This window comes from Phoenix dactylifera, chromosome 8, assembly GCF_051530095.1.
Source record: "Phoenix dactylifera cultivar Ajwa chromosome 8, Ajwa_hap1_PhDact_Kaust_v1.1, whole genome shotgun sequence".
Lineage (NCBI taxonomy): Eukaryota > Viridiplantae > Streptophyta > Magnoliopsida > Arecales > Arecaceae > Phoenix > Phoenix dactylifera.
Window position 1 is genome coordinate 21,365,478 of NC_143197.1, and position 25,535 is coordinate 21,391,012.

At 37.5% G+C, this 25,535-nt stretch overlaps 2 protein-coding genes across 5 annotated transcripts; both read left to right on the top strand.

The window, feature by feature from the left end:
- Positions 1-1,332: 1,332 nt before the first annotated feature.
- LOC103717305 (uncharacterized) lies at positions 1,333-12,225 on the top strand. 3 transcript variants are annotated; one of them, XM_039116441.3, is made up of 10 exons: positions 1,333-1,535; positions 5,113-5,876; positions 6,058-6,246; positions 6,376-6,484; positions 6,594-6,652; positions 6,741-6,912; positions 7,004-7,077; positions 9,067-9,505; positions 11,648-11,753; positions 11,878-12,225. In XM_039116441.3, the coding sequence occupies exons 1-9, from the start codon at positions 1,394-1,396 to the stop codon at positions 11,734-11,736; spliced, it is 2,037 nt and encodes a 678-aa protein (XP_038972369.3). In that variant the 5' UTR covers positions 1,333-1,393; the 3' UTR covers positions 11,737-11,753; positions 11,878-12,225. The 3 variants fall into 3 exon arrangements, with proteins under 3 accessions (XP_038972369.3, XP_008803850.4, XP_088559167.1); XM_088703041.2 differs by adding an exon at positions 4,779-4,944 and having other exon boundaries at positions 1,373-1,535; positions 11,648-12,225; XM_008805628.6 differs by having other exon boundaries at positions 11,648-12,225.
- A 5,349-nt stretch (positions 12,226-17,574) lies between these two features.
- Positions 17,575-21,610, top strand: LOC103717304 (uncharacterized). 2 transcript variants are annotated; one of them, XM_088703043.2, is made up of 7 exons: positions 17,575-17,995; positions 18,374-18,438; positions 18,558-18,587; positions 18,675-18,872; positions 19,058-19,577; positions 19,667-19,891; positions 21,241-21,610. In XM_088703043.2, exons 1-7 carry the CDS (start codon positions 17,900-17,902, stop codon positions 21,307-21,309), a joined length of 1,203 nt encoding a protein of 400 aa, XP_088559169.1. In that variant the 5' UTR covers positions 17,575-17,899; the 3' UTR covers positions 21,310-21,610. The 2 variants fall into 2 exon arrangements, with proteins under 2 accessions (XP_088559169.1, XP_008803849.2); XM_008805627.6 differs by having other exon boundaries at positions 17,579-17,995; positions 18,965-19,577.
- The last annotated feature ends 3,925 nt before the right edge of the window (positions 21,611-25,535 follow it).

Genomic DNA, 25,535 nt, shown 5'->3' on the forward strand with positions numbered 1-25,535 from the left:
GATGTTAATGAGCCTGGAATTGCTGATCTTTCGATGCTCTTATTATTTGTCCAATACCATCCATACCTAAATTTCACATTTCCTAGCCTCATATGAATGTGTTATCCCATCAAGACAGCTTTGTTGTGCATTATCCTAACAGTTTAAGAATTACATTCTCAAATTCCTCACCTAGGGTTTCAAACTTCTTGATCTTGAAATTCAAGGATAATATTGAAGCATATTGAGAATAAGAAACTCAAAGTAGGTTAAGATATCTACCTTGCTCATGCCTTCCCCCTCCCTAGCATGGCAGGATGACTGTGGGGCTCCAACATCGTAGAAGGACATGCATTTCTCTCAAAAAGAAAAGAAAGTATAGGTAGTTTGGCTTAATTGAATCTTCCAATATTATACATGGCTGCTTCTAGTATATATGTTTGAAGAGCCAAAATTCATACATGAAGTTGGATGCTACAGAAATCAACATAGCAAGTGCCCACCTCATTCTTGGTTATGAAGAGAGATCTCCACGAACACATGCAAGGGCTTTTTTTTTTGTATGCTTTTTAATCTACTGTTATGTTTTGATCTCTTATGAGATGAATTATGCATCTTCAATTGTTTGATATCTTTCTACACAATTTTTGATTTTACTTACTTATTAGTTATTAATTTTTTTGCTTATCTTATGTGATCCTTAAAATCAAATAAATGATTGGTGAACAAGGTTTTCATCTCTGCCGAGAATTAGATTTGCATCAATATTTGAGCATCTCCTTATATGATATATATCAAAATTTTGGCCCTGTTGTCTCACCTAGGTTGATAAAATCCGAGATATTTACAAATATGGTATATTCATATTAGTCGATTTTTTCATTCACCTTTTTACTTGCTTAGATAAATTATTTTAACTAATAAATATCAAAATCAATACTTAATTATAGGTTTTAATCTTAGATTTACCATCTTAGTCTGATTTTGAATATTTTAGCCTAAAAATTTCCATCGAGACCTTGGAGAATCTCAATTCTCTGCAATTTCCTGACTTCTTATGTCAATCGAGATAAATTGGGATTTAAGTTTTTTTATCATTTAACATAACTTTTCTGCTTATGTTGAATTATAAATAAGCTATGTTAGATAAAAAAAACTTATTTTAAAAAATATTTAACTCTTCCATACCCAACCCGAACCATGCCCAAGTTGGGTGCAGTCCGCAGCCCGACTTGGGCTGGTCGACAGCCGAGACCGCCCTCCATCAATGGACGGTCCTAAGCGAGCTCGCCCCGTTGTACGGCATAGATATCTCATACATATTAAAATCCTGTACAAGACTCACACTACGCTTTGCCTCTCTCCTATATCTCTCCGTGAGACGTAGCTCGAAGGAGAGCTCTCACCCTCTCTCATGGCGTCGAAGCACGAGCGTCCGCTTGCCGGAGCTGAGGAAGGACCGGCGACGAAGAAAATCCGTCCGGAGGCGCCACCCGGTTCTCAGGAATCTGGCGGCGGTCTTCGCGTCGAGCTCAATCCCGCCGACTGCGACCTAGGTATTCTTCCTCCCCTTCCTCTGACCGGAACTTTCGCATTGCTAGGGTTAGCGTTTTCTAAGTCACTGGGTCTTATCTTGTGAGAGTTTTAGGTCTTTGGTTGATGAATTAGTATGTTAGGGTTCGTTGTTCGACTGGTTTGGTTGATAGACCTTGCGAATTTAATGAATTTTTTGCTGATTTGTGTTTGTAATCTGCGGATTTTGCGTGTGTAGGAAAGCTTACTTTTTTTTTTTCTTTTCTCGTAGAAGAATTGTTCTTAGGGTTTGGATGCTGGCAAATTTATGAGCTTTGTTTTCAAAAATGCCATCTGTAGGCTGTCAACTTTAGTATTTTTTTTCTTTTCTTGTAGAAGAATTGTTCTTAGCTTTTGGATGCTGGCAACGTTTGAGCTTTGTTTTCAAAAATGCCATCTGTAGGCTGTCAACTTTAGTATTCGGATTTCACACAAAATAACTTTATACTTCGGAGTAGAGTTAATCTTTTTTTAAGTCTACATTTTTATTCTTACTCTGAATATGATGATACTTGGATTATATTTTTAGAATGTTATCGTGAGTTTGTTTTTTATTGTATATTGAGTTGAGTTGCTCTTTTTGTAATGGAAAGAATTGTTCTTAGTCTAAATATTGTGCTGATTTATTCTGCTGTATTTTGGAATGGAAGACGTTATTTCGAGTGTTCTATCAGTTTTTCAAACAAGGAATTGAAGTACTTTTTGTCAGAACAAAGGTTGTTAAAGTGTATACATTTTTAATGTTGTGTCTGCTGTGTCCAAGTTGCTGTTCTTGGTTTCAACCTTGTAATCAGGTTTGAGCTTTTCTTGAGATATTTTGGTTCTATGTTGGAAAGATATTGATCCATCATAATATGAAAAAATGAAATGGGCATGTGGTCTTAGGAAACTGTGTTTCATTGTTGGTGTGGAATCGTCTCTGGTTGTTGTGTTTATTATCAAGAGATTATGTTGATGAATTGTTACCTCAAGGTTTGGTTATAACCGTCTTGATACCGGACCCCATATTGGTACCATCCTATTATAGTTTTTACCAACTGCGCTTCTTTGTTGCATTCTTTTTTCTTTAGTTGGGCCTTTAGTCTTATTGCTAGGGGTGGTAATGGGTCAGCTCTAGTCAGGTCTAGGTTGGGCTAGAAAATAATTACCCCTTAATTGACCCATTTGTAATTGGGTTAAGAGCAATAAACCCATAAAGAACCCCTTTATTTTATATAGGTCCATATCCAACCCAACAACCCACATAAGACTTCACTTTTTAGTTAATTACCTTAAAAATGAAGTCATAATAGGGCCAAAAAGAATGGACCTGGGGCTGCGCATCAAAATAAAATGTGAGAGAGAAGACACTAAAGTGGAAAACGAAATGCGATAATCCTGAATATGCTATTTTAGTTGATTTTTCTCTTTAGTGTATTTTGTTTGTCCTTTTAACAATTAACTGCACGATCTTTTTGATTACCTGAATAAGCATTGACTTACGCAAGGTCCATCACACTATAATCAGGGGTGGAACCAAAATTTATCCTTTGGGGGCTGCCAAGTCATAACTGGAGAAGCATTGTCTTAGCGCAATGCAAAATCACAGTTAAATAGGAAATCAACTATATTATTGTTGAGCCAAAACAAAAGACTACACTTTACTCTCCATATTAATGACTTGAAACATTCCACTCTTTTTCAAAAATGTATCAAGAATCTCAAATTTCATCATATTACACATACATTCTAATACAGCCAAACAGGTTAAGAAAGTTCACAAACTACAGTTTTTTGCTATTGAAATCTAACCATGCTTCAAATAAACCTATTGAACATCCCAAAATAGTTTTAAAGATTAAAAGGAAATTTAGTATTGAGAACATTGATAAGTAGAGACATTTTCTTCATTAAGCTCTCCAATTAGCATTCAACAATCATGTGCAATATAGGAAAGAAAAGGCCAAAAGCTTGAACGGGTTCCTTCCCAACTTGTATGGATAGCCTTCCAACAGGACCATCATGAAAAGATAAGGAGAGAACTGAGATCAAAAGAAAAAAGTCATTTACCAAACAAGGAAAATGGATTTTGCATAAAAATCCACTTTGTTATTGATTTTGCAAAAAAAGGTCAGACTTTTTATGTTTTTTTTTTATTTTGCATAACCATGTATGTTTAAGGGTCCCTGGGATGGGTAATCCACATCTATTAAACATTCGATAACATTTGTTGAATATCTGATACACATGTTTTGAACACATCTGTTTAGACTACCATGCGCCTCATACTTATGTCCGGGGCAAAATCATCAAGGATGCTTCAATGCGCACTGTTCTACAAAGAACATTATCAATTTTTTCTTGAAAAATCAATAATTAGGTGGATTTTTTATGTCGAATCCACAGAAGGAATTTGGTTAATTGAGAAGATTGAGTGCGATATCCTTAATCTAACCATATCTGGAATTGTATTTTTCTGGTATTGACATTTAAATGGATTCATGGAAGGAGAACTTAAAGATGAATGGCTGCTTGTTTCAGGAGCTGTTGCAGGCGATGGGTTTGGAGGGGGGGGCACTACACCAGTGATTCAATTATAGAAAGGATTTAACTGTTGTTGGAGGGGCTGGAGGTTCACCTACTTGAAGTTTTTGCCCGACGCGGGGGGCCGGGGGGGTGGGGGGTTGGGTGTAGGTCAGCAATTGCCACCCTGTTTATAATTTGGTTGGTCTCAGATCATCTGAACGCAACCCGATTATTTTTCTCTTAAAAGATCCTTAGGCAAACCTGCTTATTTTGGATGATTTGGGTCTAGGTCAGATATTGCCACCCCTACTTATTGTTGGGTTGCGCTTGATCTTTCCTTATGCTAGTTATAAATCCTGTGAAGTTTTCTTTTCTCTCTTCCAATAGAGTGACAATTATTATTGTTTCGTGTAGGTGGCCTGAAAGCTACCTTTGTGTCTATTATTTTGTCGATTATAAGATACAGTGATCACATAAAAATCCCCGTGTCAGGCATTTCGTTTCTTCTACCAATGACATTATAAGAAGTTTTATATCTTTATCAAGAGTAGATTTTGCCTCTATCACAGTGCTGGTATTAATATCAGATTATTCATTACTATTTGCAAAGTTTTAAGTTTCAGTATTTTAGTGATTAAATTGGTTTATTACATATTCTGCTGTTTATTTAATTATCAATAGCAGTAGCATTATCATTAAAATAAATTTGGTTTCCTCATAAGAATTCACCAGATGAATAGCATAAACACTAGTGCTGGTGCTATTATATGGTATTATTGAAGTGGATGATAAAGAAACATTGAGAAGGACAACAAGATGTTGATATTGTTAAGGAGATAACAGTAGAAATAAGAAGAGATGGAAAAGAGTTCATAACATGAGATGAAGGTAAAACCTTTTCACATTCTATTTTCTTTTTGTTTATTTTTTTTTCCTCCCTGGATTCCTTGCCATCTGAGAACTTATTTAATTCTATTGATATTGATAGTATAATCTTTTGTGCTTGTGTTGTTTTTCTTATCACCTAGATATTTATATTCTTCTGAATTCCTACAGATTTTGATATTAATGGAAATGGCCTTCAAGGACATGCACTACATGAAGAAGGATTTGCTTATTGCTGGTCTGGTGCCCGAGCAACTGTTGGGATAACTGGAGGGAAGTATTGTTTTGGCTGCAAAATCTTTTCCGAGCAACTTGTTGACCTGTCCGACACACCCCCTGATCAACAGCATGTGTGCCGTGTTGGTATTTCTAGAGGTGATGGTCCTGTTGGAAACCTGGGAGAAACTATGCACAGTTTTGGCTTTGGTGGAACTGGCAAATTCTCAAATTCTGGGAAGTTCTCTGATTATGGCACAAAATTCAGTGTTGGTGATACCATTGTTTGTGCTGTGGACCTTGAAAATAAGCCATTAGCTTCCATTGGATTTTCCAAAAATGGGAAATGGTTGGGTGTTGCCAGGCGCTTCGATGCAACCTCAAAGGGTCTTGGGGTGGTTGACACTCCACTACGAGATCTACCCTGGGAATCTGCACTTTTTCCGCACATCCTGTTGAAAAATGTTGTGGTTCAGCTCCAGTTTAGCATTGAAGATGGATTGGTTCCAGAAGAAGGTTACAAGCCCTGGGATTCTGCTATTGGAGATGGAAATGTGATTATGGGTCCCCCTTTCGCAAGTTCTGGTGAATGCGAAGTTTTGATGATGGTTGGTTTGCCTGCTTCTGGGAAGACCACTTGGGCTGAAAAATGGGTGAAGATGCATCCTGAGAAGCGATACGTTCTGCTTGGAACAAACCTTGCTTTGGATCAAATGAAGGTCTGTACTAAAGTATCATGTCCCTGCTTGTTAATAGTGTTGGTTTTTCAGCAAGTTATTAGCTTGTTTTATTTTTCACTCCATTTTAGTTACATACTGATTTAACTTTTTTCCTTTTAGAAGTTCATTTTTTCCTGATGAATAAGCTGTCAAATTAAGGACATCATTCATTGCTATGCAGGTACCAGGACTGTTGCGTAAGCAGAACTATGGTGAACGGTTTGAGCGCTTAATGAGTCGTGCCACAGGAATATTTAATACGTTGTTAGCCAGGGCAGCCAAAACACGTCGCAATTACATTCTTGATCAAACAAATGTTTACAAGAGTGCTCGTAATCGCAAATTGAAGGCATTTGTGAATTACCGCAAGGTAATCTCAAAAAGATAGCTACTGATCGCATAAGAAACTAGCGACCTTTATGGGTGTAAACTTGGCATGTGATATTTTTTTCTTGTGAGTTCTAACTAACTGTTTTAACCATGCTATTTTATGCATCAGGTAGCAGTAGTTGTATTCCCGCCACCAAATGATCTTAAGTTTCGGGCACAAATGCGGTTCAAGGAAATGGGAAAGGAGGTACCTGCTGAGGCTGTAAATGAGATGATAGGTACCCATCATGATATCCAACATAGTTAACATTTTTCTTTCATAAAATGTGAATTCTCTATGTGGCCAAAAAAAATGCGAACTCTCTAAGATTTGATTGTCTTTTTCAGCCAACTATGTCTTACCAATGAGAAAGAATATGCATGGTTCAAATGAACTTTTTGATGAGGTATCTATTCAAGTTTTCATCATTGCATTAATTTCTTATCTCAGCAATCACATGACAGATCAGTGACATATGCTTTTAATCATTTAAGGTTATTTTCACAGAATTAGGTGGAGAAGAGGCACAAAGACATTTGGATGAAATGAAGCGCTCTCTAGGATCTCCTAATTTAAATCAAAAAAGAGATTTTTCACCTTATTCTCGTGAAAGCTCTGTCCAGTCATTTTCTACCCCTTATGTTGCAGACAAAGTAGCTGCCACAGGTTTAAGACTTTCTGCTTGACATTTGCTGACTAAAAGATCCAGAAATATCAATTATTTTGTTTGATCCTGCTTTTCTTTCCTGCTGTGCAGCTACTGGTGGTCACTGGCCAACTTCCCAATCAACAGTTTTGCTTCCCGGTTCTGATAACCTTAATACATTGCAAGTATGTGTCTTTTCTGGATCCAATTAAATTTTATCATTTTATTTTTTCTCAAGTGCAGAATATGAAATATGAGTCTTTAGGATGCTTGTGGTTGAATAGAACAGGCAACAGGCTAACAGCTGTATATATTGTCAATGTTTGAACTCTGCTCAATCCACATGAGAGGGTTTAATCACCTGTGCTGCTTTTCTGTTCTAATATATTAAAGTTGTATTTCTCTACTTTGCTCCTTAGTAGCAGGAATCTTCGTTTAGAGTGACGAACCCACTTCCAAATTCCTCAGGAACTCGTCCCTGCACCTGCTTCCTAAGTGTTTTCTTACTAATATTTTTTAAGAGACCTGCTCCCCGTGCTTGCCCCCAACCCGTTTCAAGAAGCTAAGCTCTGTGCTTAACTGTGTCTTTTTAGTATAATACAACTTCTTAAACCTCCCTAGTCAGCTATTTTTTTTAAGAAATTACATAATCAGTTGCATGTAGCACATCATTAATTTAGTACTCCTTTTCATTGAATATCTGTACAGGTCTCTTGAGCATTAATGGAGCTGCAGAGCTAGGAGTATTTGTATTGGAACATTATATATATGCAAAATCTTGTTGAACTTCTCTAGAAGTAACTAAGCATGTGTACCATCTGGAATGTCACAACAAGAAGTGCGTAAATATGGTTAAGAGTTAAGACTTTCAATGACTTGACATTGTAGTTTTCTTGTTTCTGACAAGCACTGTAATAACAAATATGTGAATATCTTAGTTACTATCCTTTTGTGTCAAACTATTGACTGACTTCTCGATCTGCAGCATTTTATGGACTAGTATATGGACCATTGTATTTATGCTTCCCACTTCTAGAAAAGCAAAGCAAATTTTTCTTTAAAGCTAAAAATTGAATGCTTGAACAAATACTTCTAGGTCACCCATGTGAACCCCATGGATTAAGGTTTCTAAAAGGGCTCCAAGGTAGCTTGGATAGTGAACGCTATAGATTGTAAAAATTATGTGCCTCTGTTTCTGGAGAACGGAAGTATGAAGCAGAGGGTTTCAGGCCGCAATTTGATATAAAAAAGGTGAGCGCTAGAAATAATGTTTCAAGGTTCCCTAAGGTTTTCAAGTGGAAGATTAGCTAATGGGATGAGTTACTGTTTGTTCAGGAGTGGTTGTGGTTGAGGTGCCATGTTGTGATCTGTGGTTATGGTCATCTCTGTGAAAGTGAATGGGAAAAGATGTGTTGTCTAATAATTCTATGTTAGGGTATGGTTAGGAAGATTTATAAAAGTACTAGATTGTTATTAATTGGTTTCTGGAGTGTTTTTTGATCGTCCTTTCCAGGAAGACATGGCTTGTTAATGATCAGATCATCCTATTCTGATCTTCGGTAAGGAAGGGCGATGAGGATCATATTTCTGAAAGATGACATTTAATTCTTTCCTGGTTTAAAGTGGGATTATATGGTTATAACAGGGAACCTGTTTTGGTAGTTTGAGGAACAAATCTTGGTCAGATCTGATCAGATCTGCTGACAAGAGTCAATGAAAGGCTTATCTGTCGATATGGTAAATAAGGAATCACAATAAGTATCTTCTCTTTTTTTTTCAATTTTTGTATGCATCTTACCATGTATGTGTCTATTTTGTTTTTCTTTGTTAATTTTTTATGATCAAAACCACATTTTCAAGAGTATTTCTAGAGCCTTATTCTCATCTTGATAAGATGCTGTGGTTTGTTGGTTATATATTTCTTGATAAGATGCTGTTTTTTCTTAGTTATATATTTAACATCTTTTGTCAATATGCTTAACATTATTTGGTTGTCTGCTTATAATATTATAACTGAGAACAGTAATTTATTTTATATTTATTAGCCATTTTTTAATGACCATTTACGCAATGAATATTATTATTATTCTATAGAACAAGAAAAAAGTGAGGGGCTGGAAGATCGTTGAGGTCAATGCTTAGGCGGACACTGACACGTATTTTGGATGGTACAGTTTAATGCAGCAGCTGTTGGGCTTGGTTCTTCTGGAGGCTACCGTCCAAGGAGAGACAACAGCAATCTTCTTATGCCAAATGATAGTCCATATGAGAGCGTTTCAAACTATGGTAGGACTTCATTTCATGGGGATGTCTCTAATCCGTATGGGAGCTATGTGGCATCGAATCCCTACAACAGAAATACTTATGAAAGGACTTCTGTTCCAATGGGTAACATGAGCCCCTATCCAACACACAGTGCAATAGATGCCTTCGGAAGACCTAACTTTGAGGGTCCCAGTTCTTTTCAAAATCTTAATTACAGATATCCATCAACTTCACCCTCATATAGAAGTCCTGGTGCACAACTTTACGACCGTGGAGTTCCTCATGTTGATCACCAAGCTCTAAGAGAACCTTCATATGGGTGGCATCCTCCTGTTCAAAACACTTACGGTGAGGAACGCGAAAGTATTTTACAGTTAGCAATTTAGCATTATCTATTTAGCCCTTATTCTACATCTTTTGGGTATCAACAGATATTTAAGTTTGTTCTTGCAATCATGTCGCGAAATGCACTTGGTTAAAGTGGTTTTAATGAGCATGACTTTTTTAACTGGTCATGTGCCTGCCTGATGAGCTATTGTAACCTCAAGATCTCGTTGTATCTGCAAAAAGCATGTATTTTCTCAATTTCTTCTGTTCAATTTCCGTTCTTTTGAGTTACAATCATCGAAAGCACTGTAACTTTCTATTTATCCGTGTTGTCATTAGAAAATCATTTGAGCATGGAGAACAAATTTAGATTTTGACCATGTTTTTTAATCAGAAACTAGAAAATTGCTGTATGATCTTGTTACTAACTAATCTACTGTTCTCCATAATGCATAATAGCAACTTTGAGATGAAAGAGGAAGCCCACTCTACTCTGTTGGTTCCCTACCCCCCTATGCTCTCCCTTGCTAGCATCAAAGAGACATGGTCCTGTTGCACTTATTTTCATTTTCTTTCTTCATTTGATTAAGGTAATGCATTTGTTTTTTAGTCTAGTTTCAGCACGATCTAGAAGCTGCCTATTTTGTAGTGTTTGTTCTAGCTTGGGTCTATATTCAGCAAGCTAGGTACTATATTGCTCATACTCTCCCTTACTAGCATCAAAGAGATCTGCTGTCCATAAACCCAAGAAAAAGCTTTGGTCCTGCTAATTTGTTTGTTCCATTCACCATCTTTTTGTGGGGGTGATGCTTGATTCAACCTGGTTCCAGTTTGGTCTAGATATGGCCTTTGTCAAAGGTCTAAAAGCCACAACTTACTGTTGTGTTAGGTTTGGCTTGGGTCTATGAGATAGATCCCATACAACCATCATTTTTCACATCCAAATTTCTGATACGAGTCATATGTTTGATCAACCTGCTCCTTCTAGAAAATCATATCCCATCTTCACATTATGAGCTAGGTCGATATTGATAGACCAGAAAAATGAATCATTATTTTTTTTATCTTTAATAATTCTTCTTTTTGGGTATGTGGGCTTACATGCTCCTCTTTTTTTCTAAGCAGGTGTAGGTGCTTGGTGTGTTTGGCCCATGGGCATTGTATTGGTGTTTAACCCACTCAGATAAAAGAAAAAAGAATAACGAGTCATAGTTCCATTCAAATAATGTGCCATAGTAACTAGTAATTTTTCTTTTAATCACGACGATCAGATATTAGAGACTACTGAACCAATTAGTAGACAGTAAGTGCATGTTGACTATGTGTGCATGAGAGAGATCCCATGGCAGAGGTAGTTTGAGTTCGGGTAGAAGCCTAAGAACCAGCTTGGTTTTAACTATTTAGTCCGTACAAATTCTTTCTTATGCATTGCTGTTGTCTTTTGTGCTTTTCGAATTTCTAATAATTTCACTCCAAAATATTTTCTTATTCCTCATAGTCATCTTTCAGTTTCATCTTTTGACATTTCTGTCTGCTCATATTCCTCTTAAATGAAATTTTAAGAGGCTAAGTTCCCATTCATAACCTATAAAAAGCCAAATATTTTGCAGTATCAACTGGGATGTTATTGAAATTCCATTTTTTGTTGTTATGTTACATGCACCACTTCACTTATATCATTACCACTTCCCTGGAGATTCTATTTTTTTCCTGGTAGATTTCTCAGCTACGAGTTTGAGAGAGGCTGCATTCATTATTTTTTGAATATTGAGTGATATCCTGCTTTGCGGTGTTTTCCTGCGTGGCTGCACTATATTTTCTTTTCATTATTAGACCTGATATGCATTCCAAAGTCCTAGGTGCAGTATATCTCTAAGCCCTTGAGGTGGTAATGACTTTTCAATGCTTCTTGTTACCTTATTGTCATTGCTTTATCTGAAGGCCCATTAAAATCATAAGTGATGTTGTTTAAATATAATCTTTTTTCTATGTGAGAAATTGACTAATCCTATATGATTGAAACTGTGAGTTCCTTATAAATGATGTCTTTATTACAGTGTTTTCATGCATCATCATCATCATTATTATTATTATTGCATGTTATATCTTGGAAAAGAAGAGCAGACCCTTCACTAATAAAATGATTCTACCCCCCATGCGCAGGCTCACCTTACACAGATCCACGTCCGAGGCCTACATATGGGATCCCTCAAAATCCTGTCAATCCAAGGCCGGACTCGTGGTACCGCTGACCCCAGCTTATATTTGGGTGAGAAGGAAATGTAACTATGTCCATATGACTCTCCAAAATCACACTTTTTTTGTGTATCTTATATGAATTAACTTTAACCAAGCGATCTTTGTACATTTTCTTTGTTTTGGCTGTTTATAAGTCTGCAGCAGCCAGATCGCCTGTTTCGGCCGTCTGCTTACAAAGACAGGTCAGTTTCCTGGCAATGTCAAACTATCATGGTCATGGTCAGGACAGTTTCCTGGCAATGTCAAACTATCATGGTCATGGTTTGTAAATTATGATTTGCACTATATGAGGCATTTCAGTCAGAATATTTCAGTTTTAGTTTATAAAACGAGACAGAAAGTACACAAATGTGCCAGTCATTTGAGCTTATCTTGGATGAAACTGGTTATGCTGAGATACTTGAAGAAAATATGGCATGAATCTTTTTTAAAATTTGAGAAATTTAATCCATGTTTAGTGTGTTCGATGATGGTTAGCTAAATTACACTTGTTGACGGTGGTTCCAAATTTAGCTTATTATTTATCGTAGTTTCATATTGCCTAATAAAAGGGATGTCGTGAATTTATTAGTTTGGACCGATTTTTCTCTTAACAGCTTAAGTTTTTGAGTTGTGAGCTCGTGGTCTCCTGTTGAGGGATACCATCAGCGATGAGGAGGATCCATAGAGTTTGAGTAGGACCAAAGCTATAAGAAGGTTTTTCTTTTTCTAGTAGGATCTAATTGCCATGAGGACGTCACAAGATTTAATGGGAGAGATTGTCATGGTCCCGGACTAACAAAAAAAAAGAAGAAAAAGAGTATCATGTGGGTCTATTAGCTTGAATTGGATATAAGCTTGGGAAATAGTCTTATGGATCCACAAGTCCTAACCAAAATAGTGTTACAAGCCTCCGCGGTGCACGCAGTGCATCTTCGCTGTCGTGGTGTACACTTCCACACCATTCTGTCTTGTACCAAATAACATACACACTCTAAACTCATTTCACAACACAAAAGTTAGTATTAAGTTTCATGGAGGACGAAAGGGGTGGGCCCTTTGATTTTCATTGATGGTTTTCCGAAGAAATCAATTTTGTTTGCTTTTACTATTATATTGCTTGAGAAATATCCTTTGCATATCGAAGTTTTTTTCTATAAATCTCTATAATAATTAGTAACACTTTCATCTCTGCCCATGTAAGAGATTCTGTAATCTCTACAAAATGCCGTACAAGAGAGAGGATCGGCTAGCGGATGTATTAATTCCGCCTGAGAGAAAGACGTGGCTTCCGAAGCCAAGCTCTCTAGAAGAAATAGAACTAGTCTGACTGTCGAAAACTTCAATTCCATGTGGGCTTAGAGGAACTTGTTTAGGTGGCCTAGTCTGAGAACTCGGTGGCTCTTCGGTATGGTGTAATGTAGTCCTTCATAGCTCTTACAATCGTACTTGGCCCTCCACCATTTTACCCATAGAGATGTGTTAGTCAATCTTCTTTTTTGGCATCATGACGATAGCTACCTGGCAAGTCCCACCGAGCATGCCAGAAAGAATGTTTTGGCCATTGGATTATCTATTAGGATGAATGAATGGCTGGTGGAGCAGGTCCTCAAATTTTAATCTTTAGGGCTCGTTTGGTTCGCGGGAAGCATTTTCCTTCCTAGGAATATGATTTCTGAAAAACAAATTTCTAGGAAGAGGATACTTAGGAAAATACTTTTGGCATGTTTGGTTGACCATGGGAAAGTGACAAATTTTCAAAGTGCTTATGTTTGGTTGGCCATCCACTTTCTGGGAAAGTTATGTATAATTTCTGTTATGCCCTTAATAAAAATTAGATCTTTAATGCCTCTTTAATGTTTCTTTAATGCTGAAGGGGCTTTTCGGAAAAAAATAAAAATAAAGTGATTCACGCCTTATGGGAAAGTAACTTTCTCATGTTTCTTATGGGAAAGACTTTTCCATATTTCTCATGGGAAAGACTTTCCGATGAAATGTGGGAATCATATTTCCATGGGAATACAACTTTCTCATCTTTTTCTTTTGAAAACTCCAACCAAACAAGAGGCATCTCATTACTTTCGCATTGACCACACTTTCCCCCCTTCTTTTCCCGCGAACCAAACGAGCCCTTAAGGATTTTCACAACCATGATATCTCCTGCCCCAAAGAAGAAAACTCAAAATGTAGCCAGGCTACAATTCTACACCATAACTATAGATAAATTAGAGTACGGTAGGGTAACTAAAGCAAGGACATTGAAAGTAAATGCAATGATAAAGTAAAGGTAAACATAAAGATAAATATAAAGACAGATAAAATGTTTGATAGGCTAAAAGGTTCTTTCTCTTGGGATTACAATCTGAAATTTATAAGTGACTCATATTTTGACAAGTTTATGTTATACCGGTTTATGCTATACCGGCTATTATTATCATCCATCGTAGTTATTTTTCCTTCACTACGCTTATATTTTGAGTACTATTACCACTTCTATATTCTAAGTAGTGGTAAGAGAGGTGTAACTATATAGTTTTAATATTTGTTTTTGTTGGTGTAGACCAAGTGGAATACTATTGTTATGCGTGAAAGTTATCTTCTTTCTATTACTACTATATTCTAGATGGCACTATCATTTCTTCACGTACTGAATAGTGATAACTATTAGTTTGCCATCCTTTAGCTTCTGCTCCATAAAAAATCTCGTTCTAGGCTAATAGCTCTCATTCCCTCGGACTATACCATAGTTATTCAACTTGTACCTTTGCTATATCAGCATACATCTTTAGTATATCAATTTGCATCCTTGTTGTATTAGCCTACACCTTTCTTAGTATATTGGTCTTCATATTATGGTCGTCAGTCTGAATGTGATGTGAACAGATATGTAGGTTGCATACTAGAATTTTTTTATTTTTTAAAACTTAAACGGTCAAAGAGAAAGAGGTCAAAGGCTTAATTAAAATTAAGTTACAACGCTGCAAACAAAATAAAATGGTAGCCTTTTGCACCAACAAGCTTTAATTTTCATTTTTCTCTACTTGTCATCCATTTTATTGCTAATGCATTTTCGTACCATGAATTTTTAAGATACCAGCAATCATGCCAGCAAAATTTTAAATATAACAAGTTATTATGATGCAAAAAAATCGTGCAAAATCAGAAAATCGGACACATAAAGTTTAACATCATCTATTTCATGATACATGATTTATAAACAAGCTGGCATGGTAAATTAAAAAGTTTATAACTTTTAAAACTGGTTAATTTTAAATGATTTTAAACGTTGCCTCAAAATCTTCCCCTTCTTACAGCACGATAGTACCAGGGCTTCCTCTCCGGCGGTGACCTCGGCCTCATCTTCCAATAAAAGTGATGGGAGTCATCAGCATCCTTCCCTGCCTCGCCTATAATTGGAAACAAGCAATACAAATCGCCATCGTCGCCGGAGCTACCACCGGAACGCTTGGTCAAATTTCTCCGGTGAGCTTTGTTCTTGTCTGTCATCAATGATGATGCCTCAGGCAAATAATGAAATCAAATTCGAACAAATTTGACTGAATCAATACCAATGGGAGCCAAATAACCCGCTGCTTTCTGCTGGAAAATAGTCTGGCCATTGTTAATGGCGAACACTGAACAATCAAAATGCAGCTTCTTTGCACAATATTCGGCAATCGAGAGGGACGACAACCTACGTGAATCTAAAATGATCATGAAGAAGGAACTTCACAATTGGGTTAAGAGAGAGAACACAATGAGAGGATAGGGGTGTTGAGTCCCCCGATGGTACGTGAATGCTTGGCGACCCCAAGAATTGAGTTTTGATGCAGTGAATTCATTCACCTCCCAGGCTAAAACCTTCCGGACCGAAGACCCCTTACAATCTTCAGCTTTAGATCGATTTGGGAACAGATTAGAATAAAATTTGATGAGAATTAATTATTTGATATGAATGCGAATAAATTCATAAAAATTAAAAATTAAAATATTTAGAAAAGATGCAGAAGAAATATAGAAGAATTTCATAATATAAATCCAGTACGATTAGCTACATAACTCGCCATCCAATCTATAGGACTATTAGTTTTTCTATAGACGTGAGAAATCTCAATGGAGGGCTAAACACGTATCATCCATCAGTAACACAATGTGAATCAGAAAGTCATCTAATAACTATTAGTGGATCTCCTTTTAAATAAATGTGAGGAGTATTCAAGCTCTAAAAGTCTTTTCCTTTAAGACAACCTCAACAGAGAATGATGGGTGGGTGGAAAATTTTGTTGGGCAAATAGCGGGCTTGATGGATGAGGTCAAGATCGGCACAGAAGGGGAAGCCCTGGTACTTTTGGGTTGTAAGGGAGGGAGGACTTTAGGGCAACTTTTAAAATTATTTAAGTCAACCAGCTTTAAAAGTCATTAACTCTTTAATTTACCATGTCCGCTAATTTATAAATAACATACAGTCGTGTGACACTCAAGGGCATACAGCTCCGTCAGTCCGATTTTTTTGATTTCATACAATTTCTCTAAATTGTTGACCAAATTGCCACATTTTGAATTCCTCGAATTTCAAAAATTTATAGTACCGATTATCCCGAGAGAGAGCAAGTGGAATGAGGTATTGATTATCCCGGTCTTCGGAGAGCAACTGACCGAGAGAATTCTAGTTATTTTAGTACCTACGGGAGAGATATCAAACAGATTAGTTTGGGCGGCCACAGAAAGGTCCAAGGTGCTTGCCACATACCTACAGACGGTGATAGGATGGGGTGCTATTCGGCAGATGGATAGCAGATGGATCTGGAGAATGCGTGTTCATCCTTGTGTGGCCTTGTTCTTGTGGAAGGTGGCCTGCGGCTGTTTACCAACCATAAGCATTTTAGCGGGGAGCGATGTTAGGATCACCCTGAGCTGTGGTAGATATCCTGATACAGAGGAGTCCATTAGCCATGCTTTGTTTGGATGCTCACGGGCAGCACAGATATGGAGGAGGGCCTCGTTTCCATTGCCCCAAGCTATCCGATCTGCTGACAATCTTCTAAGACAAATGAGAGAAGTCATGCGCAACCCGAGGACGATTGAGTAGGGTATCACCTATGCTTATTTGGCCTATCATATATGCCTGGACAGGAATGCTCGGGTCTTGAATACAAGTGAGCGCCCTCGAGATGTATAGTGGAGCGTACTCTCCTTCAGGCAACGGAGATCATCAGGGCTACCACAGCAACTTCATCTGAGATGGGTAGGGACATCTGAAACCCCCTCTATTATTACAGCGCCTAAGATCGTTCTTGTCTCTTGGGAGCCCCCACCTCTTGGTCATCTTAAGGTGAACTTTGATGGTAGCGCTTCCGGTGATGGAGACAGAGCAGACGTGGATTTTGTGATCATGAGTTATGACTTTAGGTTGATTGCTGTTGGGGCTGAAGCACCGTTAGATTGACAATCGTAGGAGTAGAGCTCAGGGCAGCATGAGTGGGCATCAGCTATGTGAGACAGGTGCTGAGGGCCGAGTGTATCCTCCTTGAGGGAGACTCAGCAACAGTGGTCGGCTGGATACGGGATGAGGGGCGGAGGGGGGATGGAAACTCTCTGCTTTGTGATGATGGTGGGGGACTGCAGCGCCTTCCAGTCTGTGCATGTGTACCGGGAGGCAAACATGACCATTGATTGGGTCGGTTAGCACTCCGGAGAGGTCCTCTAGATCTACTAGGGGGTCGCTCCTCTACCATTTTGTCACTTCTCTTTTTTGATTTTGCTGGCTGCACTTACGCTAGAGTAGTGTGAGCAGCCGTTATACCAAAAAGAAAAAGAAATTATGGTACAAAAATACATTTTTTCCTAAAAGGATAGCATTTTGCACCAGCAAGCTTTTATTCTCATTTTTCTCTATTTGTTATCCATTTTATTATAATTTCTATTTATAGAATCAACGAGTGGCGTACTTATCTTTTAATCTTGCATTCGATCCCACCCTAGAGAGCCTTTATCTTGACATTCGCGAACCCAACTCACATTAACCAATAGATCGGAAAATCATGATCCAAAAGAAAACTCAATTGGGTCTGAATAGTTTCTCCTTTAAATTCGAATTCCTCCAACGGTTAGAATTCCGGCTCCCAGGATAAGAGCACTCGAGCCAGTGAACAGACGGAGGGGGAGAGAGAGAGAGAGATGGGTTTGAAGAAAGGAAAGGGGAAATCATCGCCGGTAAATGGAGAATGGATTCCTGGAAGAAGCACCGAAAACACTGATCATTGGGCTTTTTTGGTGAGAATCGATATCTCTTCAGTTGGATTAATTGGTTTTGATGATCCATATAGAATATAATGCTCTTCTTCTTTTAACCTAACAACATTTAGGTCTAAACCTTAAAGAATCAGTTTTTATTTTTCCCCCCTAAAATGGAGCATCCGTTTTTCCTCTGATGGATATCTCAATTTTCCAATTTCGATGTCTTGGATTCACGGTGTGAAACTAACAATTGGGTCTTTAATGCTTGGGATCAAATAAGGATTCTTGATTTGATGCTTTTAGATTCACAAGCCCGCCCCTCCTATATAAAGATCAAAAATGCTTCTTTTCTTTCCCTTGATAATTCTTGTTTATGGCAAGAACTGCTTTTTTTTTTCCTTGATTATTTTTCAGGAAGAAATCGAAGCCCCGATGTGGGTAGACCTCACATTGGAAGCTCAACTCATGGGCAAAGACATGTGAGTCTCAAGAAATATCCAGTATTATGGAGTTCTTTGTTGTCTTTGTGCACCTAATTTGGCATTCTATGCCTTTTGATCATCACCCTCTTCTCCTTCTTTTTATAATTTTGTGGCAGGGATGATGCTTGGTTTCGAACATCCCATCCGTAAGCTTCCAATGATCTTCTGACCTTAAGTTAAATATCAGCTATCATATCTAATAGCCTATTAAGTTGGGCATCCATATTCTACAGGATACATCAAATGTCATCTCGCCATTTGAAGTCATCCTTCCCTTGCTGTGTCCATGGAAAAGAAGATTCTCCCAAATTACTTTGTCACTCTCCAAAGCTTCCTCACTCAGTCTCACGGTCAAGAGGCAAGCATTACAAGAGCAGGAAATGGCTAGGGAACAAGAACGGTTATCTGGGGAACAAATCGCACCCTGTCAGGTAATAAGTTGTTCCCTATTGCTCATAGTTGACAAATTTTTGTATGTCTTCTTGCTTTGTATTTTCTTCAATGATGAATGGTCATGACTCAGCAAGTTAGGTGGAAAAGGTTTGGGGTGTGTAACAACAAAGAGTGCTAGTGGCAGTAGTTCAACAAGCACACTGACAACAAATACATCTATCAGAAAATCTTCATCCAACTTCAAAGATATGAAACATAATTATGGTTTCAAGTCAAATTCCAGATCGGAAGCAAGTTCATCGAGCAGTATCGTATCTAGTTACCAAATTTTAAAACCCAAGCCACACTCTGGAGGTCCAGAATACATGTTTGATGCTGTACCAGCAACTTCTGAGGTATCCTGCAGAACTTCTGACATGGCAAGCAGTTCAAATCTGAGAGGCAGTAGCAACACAAGATGCTGCTTGAGGAGAGAAACAGAGGTTGAAAGGGTTTTGCAGAATCGGAAATCTTCTTCAAGCAAATCCAGTGTTGGCTCCTCTTATAGCCTCAGATGCAAACTCAGGGACATCAGTTTTACTGCAATGCGGAAAGAACAGAAAATTACTGAGAGAAAGACTGCTACAAGATCAGTAAGTATATTAAGAATGTCTGAAAGACAAAACCCGGATAGGAATTCAAGTTCCAAGAATCAAAGGAGAGTTGAGTGCAATAAATTAGTCTGTCAGGAATCAAAATCAAAGGTTAGAAACCCATGAACACCTTACTTAGCAGCCCACATTTAACCAAACTTATTCAACTAATATATATAATCCTTCATAACACTCTGCAGAACTTGGCTGCAACTGCACCTATGAAGCCTTTACGTTTACTTGACAAGTCCAAGCCAGTGAAAAATGGAGTTGTGACAAAACAAAGAATTATCTCTAGTGCTGGAAGGTTCAACTCAGCTGCTGCTAGTGATAGAGAAAATGTAAAAGAAGGGAAAGTTCAGAATTTGAAAGCCGTGAAACAAGGAAGAGATGTGATGAGTAGAAATGGATTGATAAATCATAAGGTATGTGGATTTGAATTTTGCATGATGTATGTTTCCTATTTTTTGGTATATTGTCATGGTTATTCGAACAAAACCTTGTTCAGAACAAGGATTAGGTGCTGACCTTGCCGTGCCTATGCTGGCCATGCTGTGCTACGCCAGGTGAAAGCTTACACTTGCCAAGTTTCAGCATATGCATGTACAATGGCATGTACCTTTGCCCACCAGTGACCAACACATGGGCTTTTACACTGGCTCCTCATTCTTGGTTGAGAAATATTTCATTATTTGGCTTAACATTCTTTGTTATATGAACTTGAACTGCAATCAGCTGATACTGAGTTTTATAAACTTAAATGAGTTGAGAAACAACATGATTATTCAGATTATTCAACATTACTTGTGTGGAAGTGTTTGAATAACAGCAACATGGGGAGGCAGCAAGATTAAAAATGAGCGGATGGCATAAACAACAGATTTAGTAAGTAGTATTCATAATTTACATGTTTGATGGAGTCATCAGTTCACAAACTGTTTTAAAAATTTGAGAATCTTACAGCCTGTTTGGTGTTACTTTTTTCCTGTTTCAAAAAATCAAAGAAGAAAAATGAGCAAGACTGAACAGCTGTGCTGCAACCCTTTTGTTTTTTCGTTGTTTTGCGAAATCTTTAGAGATTGTTGAAGCAAGGATTTATTGCTTTCAAAAAGAGTGAAAATAAAAGCAAGGAATAGAAGTTTTTTACAAATGTCTTCATCATCAATCTCCCAGTGGTCCTTCACTAATTTGTAGAGAAACAGCAACAAAAAACAACAATAATACCAAACAGGCCCTTAAAAATCTATTTCTGAAGAAGCATTTGGCCTTTTAAAGATCTTTTATGATTCAAGATGCTCAGAAATACTTGAAGAATCTAATGCATAAAAGAATGAAGTAAATGTTAGAAACTATCATGAATGTAATTAAATTATCGGAGTTTCTCCATGCCACATCAGGAGTTCATTCGGCAGAGTCAGCGCTACTTCTAACCACTTGTGATCAAAATAAAGGATCTTGCTGATAGGACAGTCACAATCAGAAATCAAATAGAACTAGAACGAATCACAAAAGACAATAAAAAAAATAGTATCTGATAGTTGTCCAAATTGACTCAGTGCACTATTGAGTTTCTTGGACATGACAAGAATTTATAGGATTTTGACTGTTACCTGCCTGCTTTTTCATTCCATATTTTAGATAGAACAAGTCAATAATATTTAAGCATTATGTTCTGAATTTCCTTCCTGTTTTTAGTATGAAGATATATGTTGACTTTTTATATCTAATGCTGCGCTGCTTTTCTTGTTTTAATTCTATTTGCATTTTTTTTCAGGGAAAAACTAATGGAGCAAGGCAAGAGAGGAATTTGACAAATGCAGTTTCAAAAACTTATTTTCGATAGTCTGCTGCGTAGCTCCTATGTATATACTTTTTCTTTGGTATGGTTAAAATCTCTAATGTTTTTTTTTTTTTAAAAAAAAATCTTTCTTTCTTTATTCCTTTTTTTTAAGAAAAATAAGGGTGGACTGCCACCAGTATTTCAGGAAGATGATGCAAGAATTACCCATGCCAACCTTTAGGGAAAACCATCTTTAGGTTCAAATGTGGAACCTCTTTCCTTGTAAAAAAGAAGGTGCAATCACTAATCTACTGTATAGATGACTATATCAAAAAACATGAAGCAATTTTGTTCCATATGTCAACTAAGTGTACATCCTTGCCATTGGTAATGGCAATGCTATCTTTTATTTCATCTCCTCTGGAAGTTGTCATCAGCAAGATAATCAGAAACTCATTTGTTAAGGTTGATGAAACATATTGTTCTCTCTTATAAATAGGAATATTTAACGCCATAGCATGAGTTTTGTTGGAGGTATTTGGTCAAGGAGTTGTGCAAACCACTGAGATTATGAATGATGATTTCCTTAGAACATAGGTCCAATATTTACGTGTGCTGCATGGCATAACTTGGAACAAATAGGAGATTTGGATTATACAATAGTGGTTTCGTCTATGCTTGGTTTAGGAGCTTGTGCTAGAGTTTGACCTTTTGCTTTGATATGACCTCATTGTCTATTGCTTAAACAAAGAAGATGAAATATCAAAATTCATTTCTACAATGTTTTGCTGTTAAGTTTTGCCAATAACTGTTGCTGGATTTTTTTTGTTTTTGAAAGAAAAAGGCCCAACGAGGAACCTGGATGAATGATGTTTAGAGGATGGTGTTGCTACACTCACTGACATGTACATAGTGAGCTACTAGAGAAGCAAATCTGAATTAAATTGCTGATTTACTTCTCAAAACGTTTACTTTTCTTTTGTGAATTTAACACAACCCTTTTGTCATTGTATAAAGTTGTTTTTTAGTTAATGCTACACTGGGTTAGGTAGCCGAACTATTGCTGCTTTTTGCCTCCCTTCTTACCCATGTCCTTAATTCCAGATCATGGTATTTCCAAGCCCAAGGCTTTTCTGTGCAAGTCCTATCTGATGGCTTTTGCTACATGCAATCCAAGTAGGATGGTAATCTGAATCTAATAGGAAGAATCAACTGAAAAGCAACCAACACTAGGAACCCAACAATGGTTGGCTCTTTCATCTTGACATGAGCTCTGAGTCCTAAGCTTTAGAGGTTTGCCTCTTTGGTACAAAGTTAAACTATATAAACAAAAAGTAGTTTTCGAACCTATCACCTAGGTTGGCTACATGACACAGCCGTACACTTCTTAAAGCAAGACTCGAGAAAATATACAAGGTTTGTAGATTCATTACAACCTCAATATTATTGGACAATAAAAACTTTATTTTATAACAAGATAAAATTATCCATTATTCACAAGTGAGTTTTCCAATTACAAATTTCGATTATTTGATTGGTGTTAGTGATGTTCAAACTATTCATCATCTCATCAAGATTCCATACCACAGTCAAGTACTAAGCATCTTGCGACTCTGAAAGAAAAAGTGAAGAAGTGGTATAAGCTAACAACTTAGTAAAAATCCCCCCCCCCCAACCCGAAGACTAATATAAATAATTTAAAGATTGAATATAGTATATAATCAATATAGGAATAAATGCAAATATCGTAAAATCATATACCAACTATCCAGCACTGCTTAAATAAACTGATATACACTATATCCATCATATATATAATCAAATAACCATCCTATTTAAAAGTGATACATTACATATTATCTAATAAATCCTTTTATTCAACAGTAGTTTTAAGTCGCTTATCTTTTATTTCACATTAGCATGATCTATATCTGATCAACAATTAACTTTTCGATTTTGGACTAAACATAGTTAAACCCTAGTCCATGACTGGTAAACTATAATACCCATACATAAGCTCATGGCAGCTATCTATAAAACCTACATCTAAGCTCATGGCGACTGTCCAAAATACCAGCGCTTAAGTCCATGATAGCTATACAAAATATCCATGCATACCCATGATGCCTATCCAACATACCTATACGTTAGGTCATGGTAGCTATCCCCATGCATAAGCCTGTGGCAGCTATCCATATGATAAGGTTAGTCCAAATACCTCTTACTCAACCATCTAACTATTCAATTTTTATTCTTGCCAAATAAAATATAATGTAATACTATATTCTTTGTCAAATTTCAAAGCAATCGATATTAGATTCCAAAATCATCGATATCTAAATCACACAAATCTAGTATGAGTACATCCAAAAGAGCCAGAAAAAAAGATATCCCATAAAGGGGATGGCAAAGCTGCATGACTAAGCCACAACACTTCTTCGAAGTGCTCAGTAATAATGGATGCAACCCAATCTGCGATTCTATTTGCTCGTAGTAGACATGACTTGCCCGGAAGATAGTACAATCCCTTGAGCACTGCTAAATATCCTGGTGCAAGGATGTCTACCTACGGCCGTAGTAGGCTTTGGAATCCATCCAATCGCAATAGCCGAATCACCCTTCAGATGGATGACAAGCAAAGCCTCACGTAGCCGGCCCTACTCATGCTGCCCTTAACTCAGTCTCCTGGATTTCTATTTATTCACTTTCAACATTGGCAGTGTGGTTGAGAATATCCAGCTGGAGCTAACAAGTAGGACGTCAGCTCCAACTTTATTCCTTGCGGCCTTGGCGTCCGGCATTTTGGATTTTCTCCTCGCCTCCATTGTTGTCAGGACATCAACCTAGCTTTTTGTTGCCTCCTTTCGGCTTTATAACAACCACATTTTCGTTTCGCTAATTTAAGCTGATTGAGAACCCAAATGAAGAGAAGGAATTCACTCTAATTCTATAATTCTCTATTTCCCATGACGGTATCCTTTTTTTTTCCTTCTTCCTTTTGATCCAAGCGCTGGATGTAGTATCTTAGAAACTGCACTCTCTGTTTGTTCACATCCTTTCTCGGATCTACGAAGCTCTCTCTTTCTCCTGTAATATATTTTTTCCTGGATGTAAATATGGAGGAAGTGAGACACTTCTCCCTTTCTATCGAAGCTTAGAAGAGAAATTTACAGGAGTGAGAAGGGAGTGAAGAGGAGAATGAAAGCAAGACTTACATCACATCTCCCTGTGGAATCCGTTGCAACAAGGGAGAAAGGGAACTCATAAGTCTCCTGCAACTATCCACTAATTCTCTCCCATTATTCCCACACAGTTTCTTTCCTGGCCTGTAGAAGAAATAATTACTAATTCATATTTTTCCCTTTATATTAATTATTTCTGTCACTAGCATCTTCTCTCTATCAACAAAAGGAAAAAAACGCAAAAAAGAGAGAGAATTTTGTTCCTAGTGTATTTTCATAATGGAAGAGACCCCAGAGGGAAGACATCCCACTCCTGTCATGGTATTTCATCTGTTCTTGTTGTGATCATCATCACAACCACCATCTTTACTTTTCTCCTCTTGTGCTGAAATGGAACTTCTGATGAAATGGTATTTTAAACCATTAAGGACTCTTTACATCCGTTCTTATAAACTTTGACAGATTTCTGAAACATTTCTTGTCTATTTACAGTAATAGGTTACATATGCAATGGCTGAGATTCCAAATGAAGGACAAGAAGGAAGTGCAAGGATGCTTAAGCAGCTCTTAAAACACACAAGTGGGCAGGCATTAGATTTCTGTGGTGATAGGATCCCCAGATTTCCAGACATTAGATTTCTGTCTTTCTTGCAGACGGATGACATGTGCAGGACCAGCTTTCTATCGAAGAGATGGAGAAGGCTGTGGCTGGCATCCATCCGTAACTTGGATTTCACCATGAGTGCATGGAAGATAACTGGAGACTTTGTTCCCTTTATCGACAGGCTCTTCTTTCCTTATGAAAGCTCCAAAATTCGAAGCTTTCTGGTCCGTTTCACTATGAAAACTTGCAGTGGGTGAGGAGCTTGTTCTCAGTTTATGCGATTGTGATCCATAAAGAGAACTCCACCAATTGCCTTCTAGTCTTGTAGATAATTAGCCGTGCTGAAATTGAATCAAAGTAGTATCAATTCCCATGGTTCCATTTGTTTTGGTTCGCTCGAAAACATCAATCCTCGAGGAGCTGAAATTCATTGGTAACATAATGAACAAGCTGATTTCTGGACCTCCACTCCTTGAGAACTTGAGTATCATATGCTGAATAAT